The following is a 26,111-nucleotide window of genomic DNA, read 5'->3' on the forward strand; positions in this document are numbered from 1 at the left end:
TGACAAGTGAAAAAAGCCAGTCACAAAAGATCATATGTTATATAACTATTTGTATGAAATGTCCAGAACAGAGCAAGCTATAGAGACAGAAAGTAGATTAGTGGTTTTTTAGGGCTGGTGGGATGGGTGTCGGGGGATGAGAAGTGACTACTAATAGGTACAGGCTTTCTTTTGGGTGCTAAAAATGTTCTGGAATTAAATAGTGGTAGTGGCTGCACAATACATTGTAACCTCTCTAGAGAGTTTATCCAAACATAAAAGATAAAAATTACACAAGATGATTTCTAAGTTTTTCCTTCCACCTCTAAAATTACCAATTGTATGTAATTTAAGAGAAAAGATTGGGTATGGAGTATATGTGAATGTGTCTAGGATAGGATGTGTAGGGAGAAATAAAAGAGACAACAAAAAGACTAAAAGAAATAGAAAAAGATGATGGGAAAAGGGACATGAGCTCAGAGTGACAGATACGAAGAGACATGGAGATAAGACTTCCCACAAAGAAAGAGAAGCTCACTGAGATGCATCTGCAGATGACTTGCCCATTCTTCCATTTAGCAAATGTTTACTGAGCACCTATGAAGCACCAAACTCTGTGTTCAGCAGTAAACCAGATAGTCCAAGCCACTGGGCTCAGTAGTAAGAGACAGAGCAGCAGTCAGGCAATTACGAGCATGGATAGTGAGAGCTGGGACGCAGTTGCTCAAGGTGCTCCAGAAGTACACAATGTCCATGCCTGCACACGTACACTCGTGCACACACCACACTCAACACATGCAACATTCCGCAAAGTCGAATCATTTGATCAGAGTTCATCATTTCTGATCTGAGCCATTTAGAATTCTGCTAACAAAGACATTCAAATAAATGTTGTGTTTTTAGGAGTGCGAGCGCAAATGTTCTCCCCCTAATGTTTCTTTGAAACAAAGCTCAAGGTCAGGATCCATCCCTAAGTTTGGAGATGCCCTATACTCTTTCCTCTTTATTAGTGAGGACTGGCTTTGGAAACAGAGAGAACACGATCTATTTAATAAGCATGCCAGCACCGCTCCTCTGGGCTTTCAGCTGGAAAGTTCCCAGAACACATTCTGTTCCACCCTCCTTTCACCCCACCCAGACCTGGTCCAGTAAAGGGTCAGGCATCATGTGACGCCTGTTTCCCCTGTCTTGTGACTCCTCTACTGGTGACAGGCACGTGAGAGTGAATCTCAGCTCAACGGGAAAAGTGACTGTTCCCTGCACAGTGTCTGCTCCCTGCCTGATTCAACCAACTCAAAGAAGGAAGGGCCGAAGAAATTTTTGGTTGTCTTCTCCTCTGATCCCCCTTTCTCCTCACTCTAGACTTAGCCAAGGTCCGAGCTGCACAATTTGCTGAAATAGCCTGGGTCGCCTTCTAAGATGGTGGTTCATCCATTTGTATTAGTTGGTGAAGGATTCTCTTTGGAGAAGTTGGTGTTGGATGTTTTGGGTGCTGTGTGCCAGCACATGACTAGGAAATGCACAGGAACCCAGAGCATGGGTGGGGTGGGGTGCGTGGGCACTGGCTTGCCAATTCTGGGCAGGCTGAACCAGCGCTGTGCTGGGAACTGGTCCTCGGGCCTCTGAAGGCCTCCCTAGCTGCCCCCCATTTGGAGTAGTAGTGAATTAATGTGATCCAGCTTCCAAAAATAGTAGAGCATCTAAAATTGCCTTCCACCCTCAGCTGCCAGTCCCCTGGGACTGTCAGCATTTCTAAAACATCTCTATTCACCCAGAATGCCTTGTGTCAGACCCCAGTTTGGGCCTGGGCAACTATTAAACTCTCTTATTCCGTTCACTTCTGCCCAGTTCCTCTCAACTCAGCAACACTTGCACTGCTTCCTGAACAGGAAATGCTCAAGATTTATGCTTGCTGTTACCAAGTCAAAGGCCTTTAACCTGGCACAAGGCTCAGAAGGGCAGAAAAGGCCCTTTTCTGAAGTGGCCTGGGTGGTTCTCTGTCATTAGTTGTGAATTAATTTCTAAAAATGTAGACTGGGGAAGCAGAATCACCTAGGGAGGCCTGAGCTTCTGGCTTGCTGTGATGCCAACGGAAGCCATTTCTAAAGCAGTCTGTCTTCCTCTGACAAAATTATTATGGGTTCCTAGGGAATTTTGTCATCGTGAAGACTTATCACTCCAAGCATGCCTCAGTGCCTCCGTATATCTTGTGCTCTGTGCGTGGAATGCCCTTTACTCCCTCTTCCCTGCCTGACAAATGCCCTGTCACCCTCTTCGGCAACGCCTTGCTAAGGCCAGGGACACTGCGAGGTTCATGAAGTTTGTCTGCAGTGAATGCTTCTGAATGACCACCATTCGGAAGTATGTCTGGAGATTCACACTCCCCACTCTGCCACCCCTTGATCAACCATGATTCCCAGTTGCCTTGCCTATGGGACTGGAGTGCTACGGGCAATGAGCTGCCTCCAACCTTCTAACAATTAAGTGGTCAGGATCTATAACACTGCACAGGCTGTCTGATTGAAATGCAGTTTGGGTGTCTCTCAGCTTAAAGACCATGTGCTTTAGTTCCCACTCGCTTAGCTGTGATGCTCTTTAGTGGCTCCCTAAGAGATTTGGTGCAGCACGGGACACAGTAAGTACTCAAGGGGCAGGAGGAAAGGACAAGCTTGTCTGTGCCTCAGTTTCCTCCTCTGTAAAGTGGAGATAATCATTTCCACCTCGAGATGAGTGAGAGGATGAAATGATATATAAAAACTACTCGGCACAGAGTCGGCGTACCAGGGGAACATTTGCAGTTTTTGCCTGTTTGGCTCCCAGTCTCCCCTCTTCTGCTAACAGCAGCGTCCTCATTGTCCCTGTGCTTGGGGTGGGGGTGGCTGACCCCACTGTGGGATTAGGCCTGTCACACAGGCCTGGCCCATCAGCACACCCCATGCCCCTGGCCCTGACGATTGAGGCAAAGGCACATGATTCAGACAGAGCCAATAAATTCAATTTGGTGACTTTTGTTGGAATAATTGGGGGACTTCTTGCTACTGAGGGTTCTGGATGAATAGAATGCAAACTGGAAACTGCAAGTACCACAGTGCCACCACAGGGAGAGGTCACCTGAGAAGAGGTCCAAGGACAGTTAAAAGAGGGAATGAGCCCCATGGATCTAGCCATATCTGAAACTTCCCTAGACTTCTCCATTACGTGATCCAGAAAATCCTGGTTATTGTCTAATCAACTCTGAATAAGTTTCTTTTTCAAGCAATTAAGAATTTTGGCTAATGCAAAGATCACCAGATGTGGCTTAGCTTCTCCCTTCCTGCTGCCATTGCTCTGGGGTTGGGGGAGCTCTTTGACTCCTGCAGAGACGATGCATCATCTCCCCGTCCTCAGTCTCCTTCCCTTCAGCCCACCTTCTACCACACTGATGCTTCTCCAATATGGGCTTAGTCATCTTACTCTTCAGCTTAGCAGCCCCTTTGACTCCTGGAGAGGGAAGCAAGCCCCCACTTCTTCAGCTCCACCTTCAAAGCCCTCTACAATCTGATCCTGATTTCTCTTTTTTTAATTTGAGGTATGGTTGACGTAAAACATTATATTAGTTTCAGGTGTACAATGTGTTGATTTATTGATGTATATTATGAAATAATCACCACAATAAGTATTTAACATTTGTCATCATGTAGAGTTACAAAATATTTTTTTTCTCGTGATGAGAACTTTTAAAATCTACTCTCTTAGCAACCCTAATTCCCTTTGGAGCTTTTCTCTCACAACCCTCGCCTGCGGCTCCACCCATACTGTGCCTGATTCATATCGGCCCATTCCCCACTCTGAAATGCTCCCTACTCTCCCACCCTATGCTTTTCACAAGAAAACCTTCCACTTCTAACCTACCTACCAAAATTCCGCCTATTCAACTATCTTCTTTTCTAGGAACACTTTATAGATGGCCAAAGCAGAATAAATGTCTTGCTTTCTTGAATTTACTCTTCTTATATATATATCCCCTGTCAGTCTGTGCTTGTGTGGGAATAATGTAGCGTATATACATTTTGAGAGCAGAGAGCATGTCTTACTTGATTCTGATCCTGTTGGGGCACTTGCACAAGGTTTGTCACCACAGGTCCTTGACCTCAACTTCCAGCTGACAAACTCTGAATCCCTTGCCTGTCCCCTCAACCACATTCCAGAAAAGTGGGTCCTGATAGTTGGGTCACATTTATTCTTCACCAGAAAACTTCTTTTTTCTTAAACTGTAGTAAATTACACATAACATAAAATCTACAGTTTTAACAATCTTAAAGGGTACGATTCGGGGACATTAAGCGCATTCACAATAGTGTGCTCCTATTACCACGATCTAGTTTCGAAATTTCTTCATCGCTCCAAAGGGACACCTCATACCCATTAAGCAGTCTCTCCCCATTCCTCCCTTTCCCCCCACTCCCCAAGGCCCTGGAAATCACTAGTCTGCTTTCTGTCTCTATGGACTTGCTTATTCTGAACGTTTCACATAAATGGAATCATACGATATGTGGTCTTTGTGTCTGGCTTCTTTCACCGAGCATAATGTTTTCAAGATTCATCTATGTGGTAGCCTGTATCAGTACTTCACTTCATCTTATGACAATAGTATTCCAATGCATGTGCAAGTCACATTTCGTTTATTCATTCATCTGTTGATAAACATTTGGGTTGTTTCCACCTTTTGACTATTGTGAATAGCACTGCTATAAACACTGTTGCACAAGTTTTTGTTTGAACACCTGTTTTCAGTCCTTTGGGCATATACCTTTGAGTGGAATGGCTGAGTCAGAAGGTAATTCTGTGTTTACCGGGAAGCCTCTTACACTTGCCATCTCTAATCCTCACCAGCATCCTGGATCTGCTTGGCTGACTTCACCATCGGCTTTGTAGAAGGGAGCTATTTTATCTTGACTGTTGTCTCCTAGTGGCAAACCTTAAAGGAAGTGTTTCTAGTTTTTAATATCGACCTCTTACTGTTTAGCACTTTCCAATGACTAAGGTATTTCAGGTCCACTATTTAATTTGTTCTCCACAGCGATACTATAAAGTAGATACTACTATGCCTGTTTTTCAGATGAGAAGGCTGAGATTCAGTGGGGTGAAGTAACTTGACACAGTCATAGCCATTTGGGGCCCAGCTGAGACTGACTCCTAGCCCATGCCCTTATCCATACCCCCACAGTAGCGCTTTTTCATTTTGCCTCTCTTTTCAAGGTCTTTTTTTTTTTTTAATAACAGCCTTCTGAAATTTATTCTCAGATTCACCATTGTTTAGAAATTCTCCTTGCTAGGTGACTAGCCAATGCCAACACAGACTTCTGCACACACTCTGCCAGTTGGCATCTCATTTATAATCAAAACTTTTTTCCTAGAGCAGATTCTGCCTGTACTAAGATCAACTTTTGCCTTTTCTGGGTCTTCTGGGACCTTCTGGAATCCTGGGTTAATGATCCCTTTTGATGTTGATATGAAGCTAAATCTGAGTCTGCTCCACAAGCTCAACCTCAGCTCTAGAAATTTCCTCCCTATTCTTTTGTTTGACCCAAGTTCAATTTGAGAGCACCTCTTTCCCCTTCTCAGGAAGAGCTATGCCTTGGACTGGGAAGTCCCCTGAGCTCTTTGGTGCAAAAAAGAGGCACAACTACCTCCATCCTGACACAGTGGAGTTGAGTCCAGCCTGCTCCTTAGAAGCCTCCAACCCTAGTACTTCCTACTTCCATGTGGAACCATGAAGGAGCTGTAAAGAACAAGGAAAGCAAAATAGACAACAGTATATCTACTGCAACAGATCCAAAAGCTTAGTGGCTTTGAATGTACATCTTGCTGACTTAAGTCCAATGCAAGTTGGGATAGCCACCTCCACTCTTTAGCAAGAAATTCTGTAACAGGAAATCCTATAAAGAACACATATCCAGCATTAAGTGGGATGCCAAGAATTCCTGAACGACCCTGGCTGCCAAAGCCTTTGTCCTCTGTTGCTTTATTGATGCTCCTCTCCTTATTATTGGAGAAGTACTGGTTGCTTCTGAGTTAATTCTCCCAGTTTTTCTAGGTCTTCTCTGCAAGTGCTGAGTCTCCTGTTGCCCACATTATAGTTCCTTAATTCGTCGCCTCTGGGAGCTCTCAGGCTCTGCAGGACTGTTACTTGCCTCACTAATTCTCTGCCTCAGTAGATGGTTAGCACTCCCTGAATATTCCTGTGCTTCTCTGCAGTTCCCAGTCTCCCTTGCCATTGTTTGGGACTGTGCAACTAGCTCTGGATGACAGACTGTGTGTCACCTCTGGGTTGAGGCTGAGAGTTATTCACCTCCTGTGTCCATTTCTTCCTCTGCTAAGATGGCTCTGGGAAAGCTAGAAGAACTTATCCAGAAGCAAATAAGAGGCTCCTGCTCCCTAGGTCTCAATTCTCTGCTGAGTGGTGGGAGAAGCATTGACTGGCTAAGAGAGAAGAATGGCTTTGGCAGACAGGGCTATCCAGGAATTCTTGGCATGGATGTGGCTATTTAATGCCAGATATATCTTCCATATAGGATTTTCAGTTATTAAATTTCTTGCTATAATTTGGGGGTAACAGTGTGACCTATGATTCAGATAGTCCCAGTAGTATAATGAGACAGTGTGGTAGGCAGCATGTCTCAGAATACAATGTAAACACAAATCACCTGGGGGTCTTGCTAAGCTGCAGATTCTGACTCAGTAGGTCTAAGGCAGCTCTCAAGAGTCTGCGTTTCTAATTAGCTCCCGGGCAATACCAGTAATGCCCTAGACTATGCTCTGAATGATAAGATGATGGAGCACGGCTGACTTACCCATTAAGTATGGTAGGAACAGTGCCTAGTGCCCATGAAAATGTCCTCACTTCTTTTAAAATCAGAAGACAAAATGAACTTTTTGGTCAAAGAAAAATGTAACATTAATATACTTATCTAAACCAACAATTATTAAATAAATTTCTTAAGGAAGAAGGGGCTCATGCAGGCAAAAGTGCCTAGGGCCCCTAAAAATCCTAATAAGGCCCTGGGGGTAGGGTGGGGGACAGTAGGAGGGGTTTTGCTACCTATAGTGCACAGAACTGTGAATTCTGGAGAATTCGTGAAAGGTTACACAGACAACATGGTTGCATGGTCCTCTGGGAAGATCACATGAGATACAGTCTGAAAATGTGCTGTGTATATATGACAGTTAGCTGCTCGAACCATTTTCCCAGGTCTCTTCAATTTCTCCAGGTTCCTACCTTTCCCCAGATTCACCGGGTGACTCAGCTTCCCCGTTATCTGCACTCACGGGTACCCCTGCTCATAGATCCCAGTTTCCGCCAAGCCAGTGTTTCCTAAATCTGAGGTATCTCTGCGCACTCCCCTCACATTCCGGCCATGGCTGTGCGCCTTCCACAAATTTATTAGTTTAATGTTCTTTAATTTGACTAGCAGAAAGCCAGAAAGCCAGGAGTGAAATCTCAGCTCTGCCACACATCAGCTTTGTGTTGTTGGGCAAGCTCTTTACCCTCTCTGTGCCTCAGTTTCTCCATCTGCATAATGGGGAACAACAGTAACTACTTCAGGGGCTTGCTATGAGGACTAAAAAAGCACTGCAGGTAAAGCATTTGAACAGCACTTAGCACACAGTAAGCACTCACTTATTTCAAAAGGAAACTATATCCCTACTCTCAGTGAAAAAATTAGTACCATTTATACCATAAATAGAGTTGTAAAAAGAAATTAAATACTAGCTATTGACTGACAAAGGTTCCAGGCCTGAGGCTTGCTCTCATTTTGTCAAGAAGGGAGACAAGCAAGTGTCTGAAAGATAGAAAGGAGAGCCAGGCTCAAACCAGGTGAACAACTTGTCCAGGACTTCTGGTTTCAGCGCCGAAAGTCCTGCAGCACCCTTCATTCTCGGGCTACTTCAGATGGAGTCTTTCTCCTTGATCTGAAGAACTGAAAAGAACTTAAAAGGGAACAACTTTTCTGATGTGACTTTAGGCTGAGTCAGTATTCCACTTATCATTGTCTTGCAGAACAAGCCCACACCATGGGCCACACCGCACAAGCCTGCCTCTGAGACCCGAATTTCCAAATGCCATAAACATGTGGAAAGGCTGTCATGTGTGTGCCATTGAGATTGTCCTCAAAGAAAACCACATTTGTAAATGCCTGACGAGAGGAATGATAATTAGTTTGCAAAGCTAAAACTATTCAATATTAGACAGCAATTGAAAAAACATGTTTTGAAGTACCTTTAATGACACGAAAAAAAATGACAGTGCTAGAATGTTCAGTTAAAAAAAAAAAAGATGCCCTTCAGTAAGTGAATGAATAAACTGGTCCAACAGATAATGAAATATAATTCAGTACTAAAAAGAGTTGAGCTATCAAGCCATGAAAAGATGTGGAGAAACCTTAAATGCATATTCCTAAGTAAAAAAAGCATTTCTAAAAAGGCTACATGTTATTTGATTCCAACTATATGACATTCTAGAAAGGCAAAACTATGGAGACAGTAAAAAGATCAGTTGTGAGTTAGGAGAGAGGCAGGGATGAATGGCTGGAGCACAGAGGATCCTTAGGGCAGTGAAGATTCTCTGTACTGACACATTAATAGTGGATACTTGTCATTATACATTTGTCTAAACCTATAGAAGGTCTAACACCGAGAATGAACCCTAATGTAAATATGGACTTTGGATAGTAATAATGTGTCAATGCAGGTTCATCAATTGTAATAAAAGTACCGCTTGCATGGGGTCGTCGACGGTGGGGAAGGAGCCGCACATGCGGGGGCGGCGGCATAGGGGAAATCTCTGTAGCTGCTACTCAATATCGCTGTGAACCTAAAATTGCTCTAAAAATAGTCTCTCGATTCTTTTTAAAGAGCACTCTACAAAACCTTATCTTTATAAAATATAGAAAAATATAAGAAAAGAAACACACCACATTATTACCAATATTTATCTCTGAGGGATAGGATTCTGAAGGGATTTTTTTTTTATTCCTTTATATTTATTTCTGAATTTCTTATTTATATTAATTTCTATATTTTCCAAGAAAGTTTAGCGAAGAACTTACTTTTATTACATTACTTTTATTACCAAGAAAAAATTTTCAATAAAAATCGATTTAAAATAATACTGCGAAGAAACTAACCAGAGCTAATTAAGCCCAGCCTTCACGAACTAGTTTTTACATCTAGGGCCGGCTAGGAGAAAAAGTTTTCTGTCTGTCTGACTATCATCTGTTTTCCTTCTCCCCTGGAGAAGACCCTCACAGAGGAGGCAGGGCTGGTTCAAGGACACTTTGTCTCTGCTAAGGCTCTGGGTCTGAAGGCCCGTTCAGCGAGGGTGCCCTGGGCTGTCGCCTAAACTCAAAGTCCAGCCTCCACACAGAGCATCTTCATTGCCCTAAGAATCCTCTGTCCTCCCACTTATTTATTTACTTTTTCTAGTCATGATAAACTTTTAATTTACAGCTTGGGCAAAGTTTCCCTTTTGCCTCTTTCTCGATTTTTCCATCATGTGGACTGTGACAATTGATAACTGCCCAGAGACCCAAGTTACTAACTAGAGGTGGGGCAGCCTGTAACACAAGAAGGGCCCGCTTTGCTCCGAGGTGGCCTGAGCTGGAACACCCACTCACCACCCAGCAGCTGTGTGCTTCTGCCTGTGCCACTTCACCTACTTCAGCAGCAGCATCCTCACCTCTATCACAAGGATTAAATTAAATAATGATTCTAGCACAGATCCAGGCATGAGGTAGGAACCCAATTTATATTGATGTTCTTTTCTCTTTCCTTGTACATTTACTACACGAGAACTCAGCTCTCCATCTTCCCTCCTTGACTCACAGAGCTCCCCCAAGGAGCCATGATAGAGTTTGGGGGCTCGCAGATCTCTCCTCCCCATCCATCTAGACCTTTGCTCCAACTCAGTCAGCAAACAGAATCCCTCTGCTGACTGTCAAGCCACACAGAGGATAGCTGAGGGGCAGCCCAGGGGCTCCATGCGGCTATCCAGGAGAGGTGGCAGGGGAGGGAGAGGGGAGGAGTTGGATAACTTGAAAGCCCCACTATGCATCTTTTCAAGCCAGACTAGAAGAATCTGATCATCAGGCACACATACATAATAAACCGGAGGCCTTGTTTAACCAGAACACACTTTATGAGCTTTATGTCTATTCCTTCATAAGAAAAAAAAAAAATGACCCTGAGCACTTAGCATACTCCCAGCATCATTCTGGGTGCAGAACACACAGCAGAGCCTGAGACAGGGTCTCTGCCCTCACAAGGCTCAGTCTCCATTCCTACTGGCGATACAGGGTGCAGTCATGCACTTTTATTACCAAAACTTAGAGGAAAGAGGTGGGAACTGTTTGGGAAGCTGAAAACCATACATGTAGCTCAGCCCATCAGGCACGGAATCTAGCTTCCTCTCACAGGCTCGCAGAACCACTCACCTGAAACTATGAGCCTACTGGTTTTCCTGGGAATTAATTTCAAGTAGAAGGCACTGTATGGTCCTAACTATCCTGATCCGAGATATTAAATCCCCTGCTCTGTCGCTTGCCAGCTAGGTGACCATGGACCAGTCATTTAACATCCCCCTAGTCCTAGTGTCCTCATCTGCAAAACAGGTAAAGATACAGCCCTTGTAGTATTGCTGAATAGAGCACATAAAATCACACGTGGAAGGCCTCAGGTAAAGTGTTGGAAGAGTCTGTGCTCCCCTCAATGCTCTCTCAGAAATGGTACCAAACGGAGATGAACAGAGCATGGTTCTTAAGGGCAGAGCTCCCAGAGATGGGCTGCCTAGGGTCAAATGCCGGCTGTGCAATGTCTCTGTGCTAAAATGCCCCCACCTGTAAGATGAGGGCAGTAATAATGATCCCCGCTTTAGAGGGTTGTGGAGGTCTTGAATTACTACATGAAATGGGCTTTGAACAATGTTTGATGCATAGTAAGAATGGCGTGTTGGCTTTTTCTTTCTTCCAGAAAACATGTTGATGGGGATCATTGGTAATATTGTAGTAATTAGCATATGATTAGACCTCTCAGATGATCTTAGAGGTTATGTATACTTGGTAGTAAGTCCTACTTACTATCTACTTACTACCAAGTATACAGGAAGGTGCATCAGCTGTGAATACACACACACACACACACACACACACACACACACCACACCACTGAATTACGGACTAAACAAACATGATGATGACAACTATTTTGTCCATTAGGTCAAAACTCACTAGACATACTCAAGGCAGAAGTGTACACATGCATCTATGATGAGGGGCAGGAGCACTGGAGTTAGAGTTATTCAGACTTGGCTTGGGTCCTAGCTCTGTTCTTTCATAACGGTCTGACCTTAGGCAAGTCACTTAGCCTGAGTTTCATCTATAAAAGTATTGGGCAAGGTCAGGGGAGTTAACTCCCCATCTCACCATCCTGTCATTGCCCCCTGGTAGGGACAACATAACCCTTAGCAGGCTCTAACTTCCCAGTGCTCCCAGCCTAACAGTTCTGGAAAGATTCCTCCTTTTTCCTGCAGGAGACCCAGCTCAGACTAGCCCATGGGCCGCTTGATTTCCCCAAGACCCCCAAAGAGCAGCGTGAAGAATGTTACAAGAACAGCAGCTGCCGAACTCTGGGAGGCAGGAGCGCTGGCCGGGGATCCACGACCCTGCGCTACGTTTACTCAAACTGCAGAGCATCTCTAGGCTTTACAACTGTTTACTGGGCAGGAGGCAGCAAGACAGCTGGCCTTTCTTTTGGAGGAAGCCAGCCCAAGTGCCGCTCACCCTAGGAATGGCTTTGACACTGAGCTTCTGGAGGTGAGCAAGGCTTGAGCCACAGGGTGGGCACACATCCCCTCCAGAGAGCAGAGAAAAGGCACAGGGAGGTGAAGCTGGAAATAGAAAAAGAGATGGGAACAGATAAAAACAGGGACTGTGACCAGAACACAGGACATAAGAGGCAGAGACAGAAACAGGGCAGATCAAGGATGGAGACAGGACTGAGCCAGCACAGGGTCCAAGGGAGACAGGGTGGGTTACACAAGCTTGGGGGTGGAGGGTAGAAAGAGGCAAGTAAGCACAGAAGAGAGCTGGGAAAGGGATAGCAGCCGGTGCAGGCTTGCATGATAATCCGGAGACCCTCTATTGCCCCAAAAGGGCCCACAGGAAATCTAGGGAGGGGGATCTCCAGTCAGAACCCACATTCTCGCCTTAACCTGTGCATGCTTTCCAACAGCAAGCAAAAGAAGCACGATTTAGTTAAGTTAGGACTGGCAAGGTTCACTTCTTATGCTAAAATTATGACATAAAAATACTCAGCTGCAATGCCACCCCTCAAAACCAACGCCCCTGGAAAGTTAAAGTCAAGCGTCCCCATCCCAGCACTCTGTACCTTTAAGGAGAAGTTTCCCTCTGTTTCCCGGCTGAAGAGGCAGGTTATTCTTGGATATAGTGATGACTTACCTAAAACTGAGTTATTCCCCTTTCCTCCTCTGGCCAGCCTCTCTTCACTCTGGGGAGCTTTTACCATTTAAGGTCAATGTTGCATCTGGCTCCTCGGAGCTTGGAGCTGAGAAGCCTCTGGCTGTGGAGCCTCAGCCACCCGCCTCCTCTGAGAGGGGCTGGGACTTAGAGCCCAGAGCTCCTCCGGGAGCCCTCTTTGGCAGGGTCCGGGGGTTAATGGCAGGGGAAGCTGACCAGACTGTCCCAGGGCTCAGGGCAGCAAGTCGCCCCTGGCCCCTCCCACAGTCACCCGCACAGCTGATGGCAGTGCCCATGGGCAGCTCATGCCACTGGGCAATGTCCTGTCCAGACGGGGACCAAGGGAACTCTGCAGATTCGCCTCCCAGCCCAGAATCTTCAGCAAGCATGTGAGCCTGGATAAGACCCTGGCTTTGAGCCAGGAGAAGCTGGGAACACTTCCTGTCCCAAGGACCTGGGGGCGGAGGCTGCTCCCACCTTAAACCCTTGGGATTACCAGAAAGAAGGGCCTGGGAGATTCAGCTAATCAGAGACCTGTCACCAGCTGCAAGGGCTTCAATCCTCCTCCTCCATGCAACAGCCCTGTGGGCTTAGCATCGTGGAGACTCAGTTTCCCATCTCTAAAGTGGGAATAATAGTGATAACACCTAACTCACAGCGTTGCAGGAGGCTGCAATGAGATAATATTGAAGGGCTTAACACAGTGCCAGCATCTCATAGGTGACAATCGGCACGAGTTCATTTCCTGCTCCTGCCCAGACACAAGTGAGGAAGGGCTGCCTCTTTTCCGGAAGCCCACACCCTGTCCCTACTCTCTCACCCACCTTGGGTGCAGTGCTCGCTTAGATCCAAGATGATGGAGCTCCAGGCTCTGGGCAGGTCACGTGGGAGGGAGCTCTGGCCTCTTCTGAGGTTGGATGCAGCAGAGGAAAGCTCTAGATGCAGTTAGCAGATAAACTACAGGACACCTACTTAAATTAGAATTTCAGAGAAACATCACATAACTCTTTAAATATAAGTATGTCCCAAATATTGTACTGGACATATTTATACCAAAAAATACATTTTTTGTTTGTTTGTTTTATCTGAAATTCTTATTTAACTGTGCATCCTGTATTTTCATTTACTAAATCTGGCAACTCTAGCCTGGGGCCATCACATGTCACCCATGATCTATTCACCAGTCATGCTGAGAACTCTAGGGATTGGTGTTTCAAGGCCTGTGGCCACAAACCCTCCTGGTGATGGCTGCCTGGCTGTACACAGTCCTTATTCCCAGCTCCTGGCCATGGGTCAGTCGCCCCAATCATAACAGGCTTTCTCCTCCAAACCTGGCCCACTGGGCCTCTATCCCAATCCCTTCCACGGGGATCTCGTCCTGGACACTCCCTCCTCCCTCGTTGCTATGTGAGAGATTCCCGATGAAAATGTAGTACATGCTGTCTGTTACACCCATAAATAATTGTATTTTTGTAGATAGAACCGGAAGAGACTCATGGGAATGAGTTATGCCTTTTTTCAGGTGTCTATAACTATCCATCATCTGGGTATGGGTTTCCACTGGCAAAGCCACATGGCGTAACTACTAGAATTGCAGGTATAGGGAACTAGAAGAAATTTACTAAAACTTTTATTACTATTTCTCCAAAATCATTGTGCATTAGAATCACCAAGTGTGAAGTTCCTTGGACCCCTCTTCCAGAAATGCTAATTCCATGAATCTAAAGTGGGACCCAGGAATCTGCATTTTAATTAAGGTCCTCAGGACCCCACTTTGGGGATCGATCTTCCAAAGATCAATATTGTGAATCCAGCAGGAGTTGCTACAAAGACAACTACAAACATAAGTTGAAATGGAACCAATGGCTTCGTGTACATGTAAGGGTGTGTGTGTGTGTGTGTGTGTGTGTGTGTGTGTGTATTTCTCTGTGTGTGTACAAACTGTATATTGAGCACCTACTTTGTTCCAACCACTGTATTAGATGCTACACATAAAAGCACGTGCCTTAGAAATGCCCTGTGAAATAGAATCATAAGTTTCCGTCTAAAAGGAAACTGGCTTGAAGAGGTGAAACAACTTGCCTGACGTTCCACAGCTGGTAAGTGGTAGTGCTAGCATTAAACTTAGGTAGCTTGTTCCTGAAGCTCTTTCCCCTGTACCATATGTCCTCCCCTTCAGCCAGGGTTTCTTAAACTAGGGTTCATGAATAGCCTTTAGGGGTCTCTGAGCCAACTAAAATTGTATTTAAAACATCATGTAATCTGTGGTTTTCTTGGATACAGGCCCATAGCTTTCACCAGACTTGCCAAGGGGTCACCAAATAACCTTTAAAATCACCTCATTAACACAAAAATTTCCTAAAACACATTACTGGTGGGTGTGTAAAATGAAACAAACACTATAGAAGACGATTTAGTATTATCAAGATTATAAAGCTCGTATCCTTTGACCCAAATCCACTTCTAAGAATTTATTCTATAAACACACTCCCACACTTAAGAAATGACAAATGAGCAAGATTATTTACCGCAGCTTTGTCGTAAAATTCAAAGGACTGGAATCAACATAAATATCCACCAATTGGGGGCCATAAAATATGATGGGGTTCAGCCATAACAAAGGATAAGGAAGCCTTCTGTGTATCATCATGAAAAGCCTCCAAGATATATAGTTAAGGGGAAAAAGTAAGATAATAGAACAGTATATAAATGAACACACACACACAAGTACATATGTGTGCGTGCACATAATCTCACTGCGATTAGCACAAAAAACGAATAACATTAACATTAGTTGCCCACGGGGAGGGGAACTAGTAGAGGCAAAGAGTACCCACTGTCTATCTTATTTATACATGTAAAGTTTTGAATCGTATGAATAAATCATGTGTTTACATTAAAAAATAATAATGAAACAAAAGCACTGCTGTCAATAGGGATTTAATCAACTCATCTCTCAGCACTGTTTCCTCCAAATGCCAAAAAGTATTGATGTGAGCCTGACTAGAGGTGGTTGTTGTTATTATTATTATTATTATTATTATTATTATTATTATTATTTTGGAATAATCACAGACACATGGGAAATTACAGAAATAGTGCAAAGAGTCCCACGTACCCTTCATCGAACTCTCCCCCAGTGGTGATGTCTTACATAGCTGTTGTACAATATCAAAACCAGAAAGTTGGCAGTGGTACATTACTGTTAACTAGACCGTAGAACTTATTCTAAAAGTTATTTTTTTAATACAGCTTTGTCACTATTCATTTATTTGTTTAAAATGTTTGTTGAGCACCTTTAGTGTGCTAGATATGTGTTGGATAACGGGCTGTGGTAGGGACACTTCAGACTTATCCCTGCTCTCATGGGGTGTAGACTAGTGAAGGCGACCCCTTTATTCCAGTGGGAATAGCATCCCAGAGGCCTGGGATCCGGTAGTGCACAAGGAGTGCTGACCACAGCTCTAAAAAAGGAACTATGTCCCTTGCTGTCCTGGTCATGGCACTTCACAGCTTGCCTGAAGCTGACGTTTAGTCCTTAAAAGAGCATGAGCAATTACTCCGACTATATTTATCCCCATTCCTGGAGCCACACAGGGATTTGGCCTCACTCTACCAAAATCTTCAGCTCATCACTCATGCCCATCAGAGACAATCATGTGTCATCAACACAGAAACAGTGGGCCGGTAGAAGTACCCTGGCACACAGCTCGGGGTGACTCTCCCCACAGGCCATTTGGCTCAAAGCCTGGGAAGAAGTTTAAAAGTCCCGGGCCAAAATCACATCTTAGGACTGAGAGAAGCCAGGCCAGGAGAAGCAGCATGTTGCCAAGAACACTGCCAGCTACGGGACTAACTGCTGAGATAACCACCCTGGGACTTTTGACCTGCCCGCCCCTTTTACACCTAGGGACTCTGTTCAATGCTCAGAATTTAGTAGGCCCTGGATGAGGAAGTGAAAAAATAAATCAGGAGGAATTGCATTCAGGAGATAATAACAGGTGTCGTTTACTGAACATTGTGCCCAATACTGTGTCAGTCACTTTACATATAAGGTCTAATTCAGTCCCACCAAATCCATGTGACATAGAGCTTCTTACCCCCATGTCCTAGATAAGGATCTGAGACTTGGAGAGGTCAAGCAGCTGGCCAGTGTCTCAGTTTGTAAACCCAGCTCTTTCTGACTCCAGTCCTCAGGTGTAGGGATCAAGACAGCAGACTGGAAACATAAGGTATTTTCTTTCCTTTCCAGGAGAGCAAGGACTCCATAAGAAGGAATAAAGCCTTAGTCACAGAGAGTCTGGGAGGGGGCCTGAGTGAACACATTTGTGGAATGGACCAGAAGATAGAGGAGTGATGCCTAATGAAGCTGGGAGGAGCAGGCTCCAGCCTAGACCTAGATAACCCACACAGAAGGGGGCTCAGGTCTTCTGGTGTCCCCGAGAGGCTCTGTGATAGTGACAGAAATGGGATATGGAGCACACACAGAGGGGACGATTGAAAGTCTGTGGAGAGAAGGGCCTGGGAAGGAAAGACCCCAAGTAACTTTTGTACATGCCATTTGGACTAAATTTCTTCAGGCTAAAGGCATAAAAGAACTGTCAACAAATACTGAGTGGCTTTTTTTCATAGACAAAGGGATTAGCAATTCCAAAAATACTTTATGTGCATTCTAGGATTGAGTAAATTAGTAAATATATTGTTAATGAGAATCAAGTTTCTCACTGTCAAAGGAGAAAGTTACAAATATGGAAAGAAGGGAAAATAAAATAAGTCATGCAGTGCTGTGTTGGAATTGTAGTATCAAAATGAACTGGATAGATGGATGGATAGATAGATGGGTGGATGGATGGATGGATGGATGGATGGATAGATGGATGGATGGATGGATAGATGGATGGATGGTTATGTATATGGGCATGTATAAATATACATCTATTTCTTAGCTCTGTCCACTAAGAGGACCTGGAAATAATGATGCCCCAGTAGCAACAAGCATAGTTTGCACACAAATTCTGGTTTATAAATACCATTCTCCAATGAAAGAATCTAAGGTTCCTTGGAGAAATTGGTACTTCTAAGGCTGGGATAGGGAACATTTTATTGTGCCACAAAGTAGGGAACTTCTTCAAGAATGATGATGGTGACATGTCAAAAGGACACAAGGCCATTTGAAGAAACTCTTATTGGCCAAATCTGAGACTATATAAGCATCAAAGTACCTAATGATAGTAAAGGATTATAATCCATAAATAAAATAAGAATCCACGAGTGGTCTGAGAAGAGAAAGGATACTAATATCCTGACATTGCTTTAGGCCAGCCCTAGTAGGAACTTCCTCCTTTCTGCAGCAAGAGCATGGCTTACCCACATTGACCCTGAGAAAGAATATACCTGTCAAAAAGGCGTTCTTGTAGTTCACTGGGCCCAAATTCGTAATCAGAGTCTAGCTGCCACTGTTTACAGAGGCCTCTCGTGCACACTGTATATCAGGGAATAGCTGAAGACTGAGCTGCCAGGCTCCAACACCGCATTCCTGCTTTCTGAGCTGAACCTTATAAAAAAGTTCCTAGAATCATATTTCAACCAACGGGCTGACTTCATTATACACCCATCCAATCGAAGCTAGGCAGTAAAATCCTCATTTGCATCTTTACTGACTAAACAGAGAGGCTCCATAAAGACCAATTAGAATATGCAATTCTGACCCAATTGGGTCAGTGCTGTTTGGACCAATCAAATTGTGCAAATTTGGATTCTCTATCTGCATAAAAATTGACCAATCAGGAGTGGTGGAGGGCACCTTCTCCTTATAAGCAGCCTTATCTCGGGGTAGAGAGTGGTGGGGAGCACTTTAGGTTTCTCCCAGGGGCTGTGTTTCTCTGGTTTGCAAACTATTTGCCTGAATAAAGCTTCTCCTCTTATAAGCAAAACGTGACTACTACCCTCCCAAAACTAATGGTATAAGACTCAAGAAAGTAAGTAATATCTATGATATAAGGTGTGTGAAAGTGGTTTGCAAACTGTCTGTCAGTATGCATATGTGAGGTGTTATTAGCAAAACTATTCTCTAAGGAAGAACATGGTTAGTACCATGATGGGCTATCACTGAATTGAACCAAGTGCTGCAGGAGTTCCAAGAAAGAAGTGGAGGCATTAAGAAAGGTTTGCTTTCTATAAAAGTTGGTGTTTGAGTCAGACATGAATCCAAACAGGTCAAGGTTGCAAGAGGTGGAGAGTGTATCAGGAGGGTGTTCCTGGAGGAAGAAGTGGTGTGGGCCCAAGTGTGCCAATGGGAAAGTGCCCAGAATTACAGTGACAGAAGTTCTGTCATGGGGCTGGGTGAACAGATCAGACTGTGAAGGAGTCTTGAACCATGAAGGCTTAAGAATTTGGACTTAACCTCCATGCAGTCTGGGAGCCCCAGGAAGTTTCTAAGCAGGAACAGTGTATACTGAGAGCTGGGTTTGGAGAAGATCTAGGTCAGGGGGACAAGTTAGGTAACTACTGCTAAATGTCCTAAAAATAGAGAGTGGGTTTTAGAGTGCAATAAATTCCAAGAAACTGTAGAGAAATTAATTAACTTCTCCAGTGTCTTCCTCTGTTTCAAAATGGTAACAGTGGGATTGTCTTCAAAATAGTTAAATGTTATGGCCCAGGCACTGGCCAATTAGAATGGATGCCAGTGGCTGCCCTGCTGCAGTAGCTGGGTCCTAGATCATCAGCCAGGCATCAGCCCTTCAGTTGCCAGGTCATGGGAGATCCAGGGAATCGCAGGAGAGTCCAAGGCAACTGGGGTGGTGGTGGGAGCAGTCAAGGGTCTCAAAGAAGCAGCAGTTTACCAACTGACAGGAAAGTACTTCAATATTTTAACAATTTGTGGCCATGGTAGGTGACTAGGCTGAACATTAGCCTGAGTGCTCCTGAAATACCCCAGAAATATGGGGCCCTCAAAAGAGAAGAATATGTCAAGGATGACCGGGCTGAGCAACTGGGTGTATAATGTAGTCATTTATGGAGATGGAAAAGTGAGCCAAGGGGACAGGAGTAATAAACTCAAGAATTCCATTTTGGACATGTTAAGTTTTAGATAATTATGAACCATCCCTGTGGAGATTGACAGGTGGACACTTGAACATGTGAAGCTCTGCAGAGAAATGGTAACAGCAATAACAAGGGTGGCAGGAAGAGACAGACTCAATAAACTTGTGACCTAACTGCCTGTGGGAGATGAGAAAAAGAGATCAGGTGACTCCAGTATTGATCCCTGGACAGGCAGAGAGAATGTTAATGCCAGAGGGAAGCAAGGAGCAAGAGTGCACTGGTTAAGGGAGATATGAGTTCAGTTTGAAATGCTAGTGGGATGCCTAGATCAAGATGCCCCAAATATTTAGATATACAAGATTGCAAGGATGTTGGTAGAGAGAGGTACAGACTGGTAGCATGGATTTTAGAATGATGGATCTCTAGAGACCTTTAAATCACAGGTGAAGACTGTGAACAAGCTACTGGACCTTTGAGAGAGCTGTATCAATAGACCGATGGGTTCAGAAGCCAATTTGTAGGGTTTAGTTATGGGGTTTGGAGACATCTTGAATGTGATGGTAATGGAGGCTCAATTTTTTCATTACTCAACAACCATGACATAAGAGTATGGAAAGAAGATAGGAGGACATGGAAAAGGATGGACTGTGATACCAGGGTGACTTTAGAAGTCCCATAAGGTGATGAAGTTCAGGGGAGGATATCAGGGAAGCGAATATTGCTCTTGGGAGAAGTCTGGATGAGTTTTTTCCCTCTTCTGGGCTCCCTTCCACCTTGTGCTTACACATCCATCAGAGAGGAGCTTTCCATGGCTCATGTACTTGCACACAGGGGTAAATGGACAAGGCTGTTCATGGCTCCTGGTGGTCATTTGGGAATTCTGGTGACCCCAAACACCACCAACAATACACCGAAAGAGCTGAGGGGAATCAGTATCCCAGACTACTTGTGTCCCACTCGTAGCCCACTGCAGTGCTGGAGCATACCACGAGAAACTCAATAGTAACCATCTGTCACTTGGTGGTGAGACTTTTCTGCCTCCCCTACCTAGTTGCGAAGTCCTTAAAGACAGAAACCCTAGGCATTTCATCCTTACACTAGTATTAACAGCACTGACAAGTGATGCATTGAGCATCTATTATGTGCCGAGAACTGTGCTAAGCCCCTCATATGGATAACTTCATTCAGTCTTCACTAAAGCCCCATGAGGTAGTCACGCTATTATTATTAACATTAACCCATCCTAAAGGTGAAGAAACTGAGGCTTAGGGTGTAAGTAACTTGACCAAGGTTACCAGCTATCTGAAAACAGGCTTGGATTTCAATTCTATCAAACTCCAGAACCACTACCCCATACTGCCTCTTTGTACAACGGCCCCAGTGCCTAGCATCTGAGATGTGTTAGATGTTCCAAAAATGTTGGTTGAATTAACCTAGGGAGAATGAAAGAACTAGTTACAGGGTTTGGGGAGACACGGTCTGGGTCTTTGAGGGGCTATTTGAGTTGATTTGTGAATAGGGGAAGTGAGTCAATAGGGAGGAGGAGCCTGGGGAACACCAGTCTGTTGGACACCACATCTCTGCTAAAAAAGAGCAGAGGCCTGGGTGCAGCCAGTGAATATGCCAGTGGACACTGGCCTGCTGGGCTCTGCTCAGTTCCAAACACGGGCCAGGCCAAGCAGAGGATGGAGTGAGGTCTGGATATACCTGCAACGGGACCACTACCTGGCCTGCCCGTAGAAAGATAGGGCCAGCTGGAAAGGTGGAAGGAGGTATAGAAGCTCAGTGGGAAGAGAGGCTTCTGGGGCCTGTGCTGCTCAGGAAGGGCTTCACGGGAGAGATGGGAACTTCAGCTGGGCCTCAAGTGCTAAGCAGAACATGGACAGTCAAGGGAGAAAGAAGGAATTCCAGGTTGGGCTGACAGGTGAGCAGAACTGGGGTGATCAGAACCTAATGGCCAGAATGAATGGGGAAAGTGGAAGACTCTTTCAGTTGCAAAGATCAGAAACCCAATCTAGCTGGTTCCAGGGTAAAGAGGGCCTGTGTCAGCGATAAGTGAAACCCCACAGGATCCAAAGACAGGAAAAGAAATACACCCAGACCTCAAAGGAGGAGAGAGCCAGCAGGACCTGAGGCCCCTACTCCTTTTATCTGTCCTAACGTCTGTTTCCCTCTGTTTTCCACAGGCCACGTCATTTTCTCTCCATCCCTCTCTCCCTCTCTCCTTCTCTCTGTGCATCTCCTTCTTCCTCCTCCTCTCTCTACTTCTGCTTTTCCTGGACACTGCCTTTGCTGTGGCTCACACAGCTTCTCAGCTCTAGCCCTCTCCTCCCTGCAACCAACTGACAACTATTTTGTTTCAGATTCTCAAAAGCCTCTGACTGGCCTGGCTAGTCTCTTTAAGCCATGTCTCCTAAAATCATTAGCCACCTTAGGAGCAGGTATCTCTCTCTGATCTAATAGTCCTGGCTGGGGCCATGCAATAAATATGGCAGCCCTTTTCTGAGCAGCGACCTCAGCAGGGGATCCTGACTTCCTATGGCCAGGATGCTTCCTATGCCCTTTTCTGAGTAGCGACCTCAGCAGGGGATCCTGACTTCCTATGGCCAGGATGCTAGACCTCTTTGACTTCGACCTACAATTGTGTTGAAGCTCTTGTAACAACCATGTCATTTACTAGGCTCATAGAAAACTCATGGTCCACCGAGACTCCCAGATCTTTATCACAAGAATTGACCTATCCCTACCTTGCTCTCCCCTAACCTACCCTGAGTAACACTGCAGTCTCAGTCTGTTCTTCAAACACAGGATTTCTGCGCTGGTGCCACGACACAACAGATTGTTTATCTCACCAAAGGAAGAGGCATACCTTTCTCAGATTCTCTCCCTTCTGGCTTCACATAGTTTTTCTTTTGGATAAAAAAAAGGAAAGAGATGTGAAGCAGAAAAGGATTTTTGAGGTTTGCAAGTTGACATTCCACCATTAAATTAATGCTAACAAAAGCCTGATTTTACTAATCCTGAGAGGAACTTGATCTCCAGATGCACCGGACTCACTGGTTCGATGCCTGCACCACAAGGCCTCTTCTGCAGCCCAGAGTTGGGTGTTTTTTCTTTTTTCTTTTTAAAAAGGCTTTGAAGTTACAAAGAGCATATATCACTTTTTAAAAGCAAACCCAAAAAAGTTGTATAAGCAGCTTTGTTCAAGTGAAGGCTAACTGAATTAAATAGAACAGTCCCCTTTTGTAATGACAGAAGAAGAAAGAAGACGGGGGAAAAGGGGGGAAGCAGGGGAAGAGAACGTGGGAGGATGCATTTGTTCCTTCTCATCTCCCCAGTGTGTGACATGGGGCTACTCCAGGGCTTAGTTCTCAGACCTAGATTCTTTTCTATCCACACTCACTCCCAAGAGGATCTTATCTAAGCTCATGATTTTAAATACCATCTATACTCTGAAGACTCTCAAATATTTATGTCCAGACTGGACCTCTCCCCCAAGTTCTAAAGTCAAATATCCAACTGCCTACTCGACACCTCCTCTTGGGTGTCTCATAGATATCTTCAACTTCACCCACATGACCCCCAGTATCTGCTCTTCCCTCCGTCTTCTCCATCTCAGTAAATAGCAAGTTCATCCTTCGAGCTGCTCAAGCATAAAACATGAGTCATTCATGATTCCCCTCCTGTTCCCCACATACCCCATAGGGAATCCATCAGGAAATCCTGTTGGCTCTATCTTCAAAACATGTTTAGAATCTGACCAATTTCTTACTACTGTTACCACTCCTAGCTTGGTCTGGACTACCATAATTCCTTGCCAAGTTATCAATGCATTCGTCTCCTAGCTGCTCTCCTGCCCCCGCAAAGCAGGGAAGAGTGATTCTTTTAAATGATAATCTAGATCATATCTTACTTACTTTGTACTAGGTACCATATACAGCTATATATATATATATATATATATATATATATATATATATATATATATATAATTTATTCTAGAAACATATTCTCGAAAATGTCCAGCTGCATCTCTAAGAGAATGAAGCTTAGAGAAATGAAATCCCTTATATAAGATCACAAGGCTGCTTCATGAAGGAGCTGGACCTGAACACCCTAAGGCCCATGCCCTTTCCTTCAACCCAGTTGCTGAAGAAGAATTCTACTATTTTCCCCACACGTGTCCATTTCTCGAGGTTGCCTGATCAAGCCAATGCAATCTAAAGTCAGGTTCATAAAAAGTGATCTTAACAAAATCAGGTAGGCAAGGATGAAAGAAAAGCAGGAAGAATACTTCTGCAGGTTGATTTTTTTTAGGTTGGTCTTCTTGACAGCAGTTTACCTGCCCAATTTATCTTATTCAATTAGTCAATTCATCCAACCTATGGTTTGATATGTCAGAAAGAGCTTTTTCAACCAGATGTCTTGGGGACATGTGAGGATAACACCAACCATATTTTCTCTCCTTTTCCCTCCTTTGGATGCTGGGCCCTGTATTGCCATTTATGTATTTTTCACATCATTCTGGGTGCAGTGTTCCACAGCCTCAGTGCCTCTTTTATTTCAACAATGACAGAAATCGCACAAATATCTGAGCACATCCTCCAAACATGGATAAATGTCTATGTTTCAGAATTCACAAATATCCCATTCAATCCATTTGTTTTTGTAAACTTGAACTTTCACATTTAAAATAAATTATGTACTAGGCAAAAGAATTCACTTTGGATCTGAGCCTTCCTTTGTGATCTTCCTTCCTTTATCTGGATTAAAAACAAAAGACATCCTAAAACATTGAGGCCTGTTTTGGATTCTCCAAAAACTAGTTTGGAGGGCTGCTAGGATCCTCCCTCATCTTTCCTGCCTATTTGTTTTTTTCTTCTGAACGTTGAAAGCATTCTGAGAATGGACACTGCAAGGCAGGACCTTGGAAACAGGCCACAAGGGTGATGAGTTCCCCAAGAACAGCAAGGGCCTGGGCAGAGAAGATAATCAATCCTCTTGAAGAAGGTGCCTAACCTCTCTCAAAAAATAGTCCATGCAATTACTTGCAAAAGATGTTAGTAGGTTTTAAACAGGGAAACAAAATGAGAACACTAATTCCTCAAAACATGAGAATAATTTATGATAGGAAGGAAATAGTGCATCGTTGGTGCAGAAGCGCGGAGCAGAGCTTAAAGACAGAGACGTTCAGTTTGGGCAAGTGTTTTCTCTGGCTTGCAGCTGTAGAAACTGACTGAGGCTCGTGGAGGAGCTAGCAACCAACCACAGTGCTGAGCGTGGAGGCAGAGCCACAGGAGTGGTGATGGGGTACCATCCTCCTCCATGAAGCCACATGCTTCAGTGGCCACTCACCACACATCATCAGGGGACAGTTCCTGCTTCATTTAAGCCATTCTACTTCCCAGCTGTGGGCTTAGGCACATGACCATATCTGACCAATGAGTTGGGAAGGCAGTTTCTGCTGAAGAGTTTCTAGGAAAGGTCTCCTCCTTACAAAGGAAGAGATACGGAAAGAGACCATTGTGAGGTCTGGCTACAATGCCTGAACTGCAGTAGCCATCTTGAAATACAACTAAGAGGCACAGCTGGGGCCCTGGAGTTTGGAGCCAACCTGTCTCTAGACTTTTAATTTTGTGAGTTAATATTTGTCTTTATCATTTAGGATGCTGTGAATTGGGTTCCTATTAAATTGTACAAAGTCATCGTAATTGCTAGAGAACTTAAAACCCTCACCTCTGTGTCTCATAAATGTGAAATCAGACAGAGAAATTTTTATTATCACAAGAGCTATCCCTAGAAATTCTTGTTGGGATAGAAATGTTTTGTTGGTAAAAACACCCTGAGAATTGTTGGGGTAGAAAGTGGAGCTTTAAAGATCTGAGTGTTAGCTGGGAAAAAAGGTGTCAGGTAGGGAACTGCTCTGTACAATAAAGGAGAAAGGAAACCTCTGGATACTTTGGAGGAAGACAAGACGAAAATTAGGAGAAAAAAGTCAACAAGAAAGCTTCGGGGTCTTGAGTAGACCCCTCTCCCTTGGCTAGATTCACAAATACTCACTGTGAGTGTATCTCTTGTAAAGGGCCAAATTGTGCATTCAGGTTGACATTCGAATTAGAATGGTTAACGCAGCTGCAAGAACCTAAAAGCAAAAGCACCGATAGACTTGGGGAGTGCTTAGACTTCCCTGGACTTTAGAATTTGGGATTGAGAGTAATCTTTTCCAGAGCTCAAATACTAAGAAGGCGCCAGATGACAACTGGGATACAGGGCTAGCTTTTCATCCTGTTTGAGGAGCAGACCAAAGTTTTAATCAAGTCCTCTCTATATTGTAGATCTTCAGTAGCAGTGCAAAAGCTCCAGACAGGGTGAAGGGGAAAAAAAAAAATGTAAAACAAGTCTATCCCATGTCCAGCATTTGAAGAATGGAGTATCCTGAGAGGTAAAGTAGCTGGAGCTACCAAACAGATATAAAGCCGTTCCTGCAGAACCACCAATGAATAATCTAGTAAGTGTGGCAGAGTATGAGCCAAGCTGCCTCTGGCTCTGGGAGAAGAAGTTTGTCTTTGTTCTCTT

The 26,111-nt window shown here is 44.3% G+C and overlaps 1 protein-coding gene across 9 annotated transcripts in view; it reads right to left on the reverse strand.

The window, feature by feature from the left end:
• The window catches only part of IRAG1 (inositol 1,4,5-triphosphate receptor associated 1), a 102,325-nt gene extending 89,501 nt beyond the window's left edge, over positions 1-12,824 (reverse strand). For 6 of the 9 annotated variants that reach the window (XM_016147343.2, XM_016147339.2, XM_016147338.2 and 3 more), the window contains exon 1: positions 12,474-12,824. Coding sequence is in view for 7 of the 9 variants with exons in the window: in XM_016147339.2 (XP_016002825.2) it covers positions 12,474-12,540 (67 nt within the window). In the remaining 2 variants the exon portion in view is untranslated. Of the gene's footprint in view, positions 1-12,402 lie in introns of all 9 variants that reach the window. The other 3 variants (XM_016147337.2, XM_016147340.2, XM_016147341.2) reach the window with 2 other exon arrangements.
• Between the last annotated feature and the right edge of the window lie 13,287 nt (positions 12,825-26,111).

This window comes from Rousettus aegyptiacus, unplaced genomic scaffold (genome assembly GCF_014176215.1).
Source record: "Rousettus aegyptiacus isolate mRouAeg1 unplaced genomic scaffold, mRouAeg1.p scaffold_m13_p_5, whole genome shotgun sequence".
In the NCBI taxonomy this organism is placed as follows: Eukaryota; Metazoa; Chordata; class Mammalia; order Chiroptera; family Pteropodidae; genus Rousettus; species Rousettus aegyptiacus.